The following is a 7,932-nucleotide window of genomic DNA, read 5'->3' on the forward strand; positions in this document are numbered from 1 at the left end:
GGGGGGAGGGGGTGTTGAGTATATTGTGTACGTGTATATGTGTGTGTAGGGCCCACCTCCTGTTTCCTTGTATAGTTGAGGTTGTGGCCCGCCTCTGTACTTATATATACGTGCCTGGTGCACCGATCAATACATCGCGATTGTACAGCCCATAACTTGTCCTTCTACACTTCACTTGCTCGCCCCTGATCCAGAAAAGAAGAACGAAAGACAGAGAGAGAAGGGTTTAAGCCTTTAAGGCATGCATGGCGAGCTTTGGGCCATGCATGCATGGTTGTCCTCGTTCGTTCTATCGTCTCGCGTCGGCTACTTTCTTTGCTTACGAGTGACCATATGCTGTTGCTTAGGATATCCACAGCAGAGCGAGGATGCAGATTCGATCTTGTCTTTTTTTACTACTCCCTCCGTCCCATAATATAAGAACGTTTTTGACACTTAGCAGTTTTGAAGTACCTTGAGAATTTTTGGCTGACACTTTTTCGTCTTGACGTTTTTAGTTTGCGACTTTATGTGTACCTTGCTGCATCTAAGTAATCTTTTGTGCTGATCAGATTGCTGCAACTTGCGCTCAATCTTGTACCAAGTTTTTGACAGCAGCAGCAATTTTTTTGCAGCACTTTTTACAAGTTTGAAGACTAAGGACGTATCTTACTCGATCCTACTGCAAGCCGGCTCTTCGAGAACAGATGGACCCCAGAACAGGTAGGAAATTATAGTGTCATTTATCGTTTTGTTTTGGTTCAACCGGGACCACTTCATGAAAACAAAACGGCGAATTTTCTCTGAGCAGTGACATTTAGTTTTCTTGCACCCACTTCTGCTCATAGTTGTGCAGGAACTATCTTTATTTTTTTCGGGCACATGAGCTTGAACTTGGTGCCTTTCTTCATTATTATGTTAAACTGGGCATTATGCAGATTTTTGGTTTTTTACTTGAAGATTTTATTGGATCAATTATGTATTTTTTTATGAGTGGTACATGTGCTTTTTATTTGAAACTTTTTGCTCTGGGGATTTTTAGCTTACCACTTAATGTGTACCCTTGCTGCATCTAAGTACTTGTTTTATGCTGATCTTCCTGATCAGATGGCTGCAAAGTTGGCCCCGAACTTAAACCAACTTTTCAACAGCAGCAGTTTTTTGTACTTCTAGGAAGTAAACCTCCCCGGACCCATCCTTTGATAAGAAAAAAGAGGCCAATGGCCTACAAAAGATTCAGTTTATACAAACATCAAAAATCAGAATCAACTAAGGGAAACAGCAGATTTTTTACAACACTTTTTACCAAGTTTGAATACTAATCAGGGTGGTGTACTGCTACTGCAGGCCGGCTCTTCAAAAACAGATCAACGCCACCACAAGTACGGAATTATACAATCATTTATCTTTTGTTTTGGTTTAACTGAAATGACTTCATGAAAATGAAATGGCAGAAATTTTCTGTGACAAGTAACAATGTAACATTCAGTAACGGTTACCTTATATCCTATTCTCTTTATGTCTGTACAGAAATTATGTTTGTTTTTTCGAGCACATGTATGTTAAACTGAGAATGGGCTTATAGGCCATCCCTTTGATCATCCATTGTAGTAATTTCGTTAACTAAAAATGTGCCTAGCTAGCCACTTATTCCCAGTTCCCCACTAGGACAGAAATGAACATGTGCATGTAAATCATTAGGAAACTGCTGCTACTATTCTCTGCAGCTAAAAATCGACGAGCTGCAATCAGTATTGCCGACATCTTAGTCAGAGGAACTCTCAATTTTCTTCTGCTGCTAGCTTGTTTAGCTGACTGAGATCGGTGTTATATGCTACTTTTTTAACTTGTGAATTATATGCGTCTCTTGATACATGTATGTATTGCTTTCGGGGGTGATTTCTGCTACTGTGTATTGCAGTTGGTCTGTTCTTGACCTGGCCTACATGTGATGTCACAAGCTATTGCTGCTAACTAATTAACTGCTTCATTGCATATTGCTTCTTTTGATAAGAAATGTTTGTTCAACTTGTATGCTCACAGAGTGCATATTTCGATAACTTACATTTTCAACACTGTTGGCTGAAATTAGTATAATTTCCCCCATATATATGATGTTGGAATTCTTGTGGGTGTCCATATACAAGAAAATTATTACTATCTTTCAGTATGCTCGTATTCATCTTCTTAAGTAGCCAAGTTCTTTAGGATTATCAATCCTCTTATTTGTGACTATATGCTCACTGTATGTTCCTTCCTCACAAGTGAGATGTCTCTTGTAACTAAATTTTGTGGGAGCATATTTGCAGGCCTAGTGTATTCTATAGTGAAATGGTTAAGTTTGCCACTGAAGTGTTAGGAATGACCATTATGATGCTTCAAACTGTGTATTCAGAATTTCAGATATATTTACTTTTGTTGTGGTGTGAGTTAATTCCAACTTTTAAGAAGGACAGATGCAGCCACTTTTTTTCTGTAGTATATGGTTTTTATTACTTCATATAACAAGTTTATGGTCCATGGACAAATCGCTACAAAAATATCTTCAACATGTCCAGAGGGAGTTTTGTATAAAATCAACTTTCTAAGTTCAACCTAAACGACTACAAGAAAACAAATGGGTGAATTTTCTGTGACTTGTAAGATTTACAAGCTTTCTTACGTCCTTTTTCGGTTTGTATAGTGTATGAGAAATTTTCTGTACTTTTATTAGCACATATGGTTGTTTCAATATATGATAAACTGAATATGACATTTACGGTTATATTTTATCATTATATTGATATTTATTCCTAGCCACTTGATGTGATCTTGCTTGAAAAGATTGCATATTATGATCTATCATGAGTGAAATTTAAACATATTTTCTCCTTGCGGGTGCAGCTATAAATCGGCAGTTCAAAGATAAGGCGCAATGGCAGGGAACAGAGGAAAAGGGATAGTTGAAGAAGCTGCACCCATCCTTGACGTAGGTGTTACTAGCTACCTCTACTGAAATATGCATGCCTTCTTATCATAAGCACTCCGTCTTAGTACAAAAATGTGTGTAGATCTTAAGAGACAATATTCCCCATGGCTGCCTTCATTAGTTACTTTGATGATAATCAAATGTGCATGGTGCACCATATGAAAAACACAATATCTTCTGTATAGATGTAATTATTCTAAATCATGTTTCATTGTGTATACAGAATATCCCTTCTCCGGTTGCCACCTTTAAGATGGGAAACATACACAAGCTCTCTCAGAACTACGAGAAGTGTGTGAAGGATATTAGAGCTGCTATGGATACCACCGATGTGAAGTTTACAATCGTTGATGGTGGAAAGGAGACAACTGTTCCTGTCACTCCGGGCGAAGATAACACAAGCCGTTGGGTATATGTGATTAAAATCACAGATGGCCAGTACAACCTCTCTCTGGTGGGTACTAAATGCCAGGCTTGGTTCAGAGGGATTGTTACTAACAATGGAGGAAGATATGAGATTGACAAGATGCCAACCAAGATGATGAAGGGCTCTACATCACTTCATACCGATGGACAGTATCCACATTTGCTGTCTGGTGGAGATAAAGTTGAAGCACTAAAGGTGGGATTTCATCGATTGCTCCATGCCTTCCCTGCTTTGGCTACTCTTGGGAAGGATGAGAACAAAGAGGTCACGTCCAAGCATAAGGAGGCTTTGGCTGAGCTAATTGTCATGTTCTTCGAAGGGCCACGTTTCCCTGATGTGGAAAATTTGGTGAAGCGCCTACTGACCCGTATGGAGGACGGTGTGGTTGGGGAATCGAATGGAAAACTGATAACTAGCTGGTGTGAAACCAGCAAAAAATTTTACGATGCAACTAAGAATGATAGAAGAATTGTCATCTCACATGAGACCTCGGAGGTGGTGAAGAAGGTTAAAAATGGTTTCCGAATCTTGTGCCGGACAATGTGGGATAAATCCTTGGCTGGACAGGGAGGCACCACAGGAAGCAGCAAAGGCAGAGCCAGCAGCAGCAAAAGCAAGTGAAGAAGCAAAAGCAAGAAATGAAGAACTGAAGGGTTAGTAACTCATTAATCAGTCCGCTCGTTGTATGAAATGGACTCTACTGCTAGCACTATTTCCATTACTATGCTTCATTACTTAGTGAAGATTGCAGTGAACCACTCTATGTATTGTCTACTACTCGGTTGATATTCTGTACGATTAATATCCTGCAGTTAGTTTGTGTGTTCACTTGACGTTCTCTTTTGCACGAGCTAACTAAATGCACATGTTATATGTACGAGTTTTGCTTATGTCCGTATTCTTCTTCTTCACATGATGCACAAAATGTTTAAATTTGATGGTACATAAGATAAAATATTGTAAACAGAATAATATAAGATGCAGCGTACATGGCAGATTCTTCCGGTCCTCAGTGTTCCAAGTCATGTAAACTCTCAACAGCCTTCCAGGTAACCTTGACAGAAATTTTTGTGGAATCATGAAGATACACCATTTCATGCACTGTTCCATGATACCCCGAACCAAATCGACCTTCCCACATACAACACGGCAGCTCTTGAGAAAAACCACCATCTTTCGGGGATCCTTCGATACAAAGAATAAGGTAACTGTATCTCATCACTCCTACGACCGAACTCATTCTGCAACCTGATTCTGTAACTCCAGAAAGGAGGCGGATCACATCTCTGAAGCCACTCGTCTTCGCATAAAGATTCAGATTAAGGCCATTGACATGAGCATGAAGTATCTCAACATCAACTTTTGCTTGAACTGCATTCCACAACACCAGAAACTTCATATCCAATCCACACTTTTCCCCATATAGACGCCGAGTTTCGATGAATGGTCTTGTTTTGTGCATGTTCATAAACTCAGTAAACTCGGTACATCCTTCAATCAGAAGGTCATCTTTTGGCCCATCTTCTGGCTGGTCATCAGTCCGTACAGAAAGCTTGAATTCAAACAACACACGGCTTCCCATGTGAATACATCGAGCAGGGCTAGTCAGCGATAAATGTGCAATGCCCTACATTAAGGATCAACAAGCATTACATCATATAAATAGTTCATACTCATTAGTTACTAGGAATTGATGGCATATCATCACCACATGTGCATGAATAGAAAAAAGACAAGTGTTCTGTTTAATAGTGATCATCTGACTTTGAAAGTTGCCCAGTGAATGAAAGATAAATTTGAGCTTGCACATTAAAGAAGAGTTTGAATGATGCCCAAAAATACAGATTATTAATATCTTGTGTCATTGATTAACATGTGTTGTGTGCTATGGTTCTGGAGAGGCTCTTGCACTTGGGGCAAGATAGAAAAATTAATCATCCAATTCTTGCTTGCTTTACTCCTTATAGAGGGTCCTCTTTGTATAGAGGTCCTACAATACAATATAGGTAACAAATCATAGATCATATGTCTTAACTGGCTGAATGCCCAAGCTAAAAGATACCTTCCTAATTTAAAATAAAAACTTCGAAACAAAGTGATCACAAGGATCCTCTACCGAACTTGGTGCTGGATGAGCCATGTACTAAACGTACAAATAAAACATGCATAACACAAACTTGCAAGAACACCGACTAAATCTGGTGTGATAAAGAAAAGCGTGCAGGTAGAAAGATGCAAGTTTGCAGAACTACCGTATCCCGCTTCACATTTACAGCTTCATAATTGTCAATCCCACGCCTGTACACATAGTTGCGCAAAGGTTCACCATTCTCACGTACTGCGAAAAAACCAAATATATTGGCACATCCAGGTTGGACGTGGCGATAACCAGCAATTTTGAGATCAATGAACTGCAGCACGCCGCTCGGTACACAATGGCAACCGTGTGAGCAATCAATGGCCCTAACATTGTTGTTCACGTTGACTGAGAAAACAATAAGGGAAGCATGTGACATATACAGAGATTTCAAATTAGTAAGAATATGCTCATATGACGTATGGCCACAACTGAAATTAATCAGAGATTTCAAATTAGTAAGAGTATGCCACAACTGAAATTAATCATTTTTTTATAAAAATATATATACCTTCAGACTCATCATAGAGTTGATATTGGCTACCGAAGAAATGCTTGTGTTTTTCAACAAGGGGATTGTTGAATGCCCGGAAAAGAAACGTTGCCGAAGGGCCTCGAAGTTGAATATCAGGATTTTGGAACACAGCATCAGATTGCTCATCAAACTCACTACTAACCCTTGGGAAATCATCAACGGTAAAAGGTTGGTATTTCTCTGCATGAAAAAACATTAAAATAATCAAGTCAATAGAACAAAATGAAGGATATTACTTTTTTCTTCTTCTAGAATACGCATGAGCATCGATATATTCATAGAAGAAGGATCTTAAGTTTAGACCAAGTAGAAGCACCAACTATTATTGATACGGGATATAGCACAAGTTGGTTTAAAATCCCTTGATGAATCACTTGAGAAAGCTTATCTGTTAAACCAACTGCAAGCTACATGGCTGTATACATGCATAGGAATCTATGTTTCTGACAAAGATGCCTATATTACAAACATGGTCACCGCGTGTATGATCCGGAAGGAACTGCACTATGGTTCAATTCAGGAAACTTAAACCAAGTTAGGAAAAAAAGTACCAATCTCAACTAATCTAACGTAGTAACTGCTCCGGTGAAATAGCCAGCTAATTTCAAGTCACTTGAAAGTTTCTTGGATCAAGGACTGATTTACTCTGTATTGGCTATGTGACTCTGCCGTGTGGCTTTATTTATAAAGTCGGACTTAGGCCTTTTTCCTAAATAAAAAAGGACTGATTTACTCGGGAATCAAATTGCATCAGGATACACATGTATTCAGGGATCAAATTGCGTCATCAGGATACACATGGAGCCTCACCTAGGTCTTCATCCTCGTCTTCGTCGTCAATGACAGCCTGATGGTCGTCGTCCTCAATGCTGGCGGTAGACATGGCCGAGTCTACGCCGTCGCTCGGAGGAGTTGAGGGGGAAGGTGGCCTCTTCATTTCCGTCTCCAATTCGCCTCCGCTGGACATCGATGCCGCCGCCGCCGCCAGCGAGAGGAAGAGAAAGCAAGGTACGAGTTCGATTGGTGGATCAGGTTGTCAGAGACATATGCGCTTTCTTGTCTCGGAAATTCTAACCGGCTGGAGCGGGCCCAATTCCTCTGAGGCCACTCTGGGTGCCTCGCCAGATCCAGGTCACGGTGTGCCTTGCCCCCTACATCCATCGTCCAAATCAATCCTACGGCCAAGCGAGTCAGCATGTAGACGGAGGAAAACTGCGTGGGCTGAGGAAACAGGGGAAACAGAGGCGCTTCGCGGGCGGAGCTCTGTCGGACTGAGAGGAGTGAAATGTAAAAAACCATCACATTGAAGCATAGGTTTGCAGAAAATATTGGTTTACGAATTTCTATCAAACCACTAAATTTTGGCCTAATCTTTTGCAAAAAATAATAGTCGGCGGCTTTGGCTCATTTGCTAATGTATATCTATCTATATCTATATCTATACCTACTATTAAAGGGAATAGGTATTTTTGGTTTGGTTTAGTCCTTTTCGTTTAGTTTATACACGCTAAGCAATTTGGGCCATGTATTTGTATGTCGATGGGCCTTTTATGGGCTTTTGTTTGGTTAAACACGTGACCTCCTGTCTAGCTCTTTGATGTAACAACCAACGACCTATGCGCCTTTCACATTTACTAATGCCAACTCCCTCTAAATATACGAGTGACAGTCATCATGTTTAGGGCGAGCTAATTAAGCGAATGAGTTAATAAAAGAAGGATTGTGGGTTTAAATAGAAAATTCAAACGGATGTGGCTAATTAAAGAAAGGATATGGGTAAACCGGTGGAATAACTAAAAGAATGATTGTGGTCTTAATAAATTCTACATGAAGGATTTGAGGTAAAAAGGTAGGATAATTAAAAAGAAGGATCTGGAGGCTTTAAT

The 7,932-nt window shown here is 39.9% G+C and overlaps 1 protein-coding gene across 1 annotated transcript; it reads right to left on the reverse strand.

Annotated features, from left to right (window-relative positions):
• Positions 1-4,383: 4,383 nt before the first annotated feature.
• LOC119309198 lies at positions 4,384-7,013 on the reverse strand. Its single transcript, XM_037585233.1, has 4 exons — positions 6,857-7,013; positions 6,023-6,226; positions 5,627-5,859; positions 4,384-5,001 (listed from the first exon to the last, which is right to left on the reverse strand). Exons 1-4 carry the CDS (start codon positions 7,011-7,013, stop codon positions 4,384-4,386), a joined length of 1,212 nt encoding a protein of 403 aa, XP_037441130.1.
• Positions 7,014-7,932: the final 919 nt, after the last annotated feature.

This window comes from Triticum dicoccoides, chromosome 5B, assembly GCF_002162155.2.
Source record: "Triticum dicoccoides isolate Atlit2015 ecotype Zavitan chromosome 5B, WEW_v2.0, whole genome shotgun sequence".
In the NCBI taxonomy this organism is placed as follows: Eukaryota; Viridiplantae; Streptophyta; class Magnoliopsida; order Poales; family Poaceae; genus Triticum; species Triticum dicoccoides.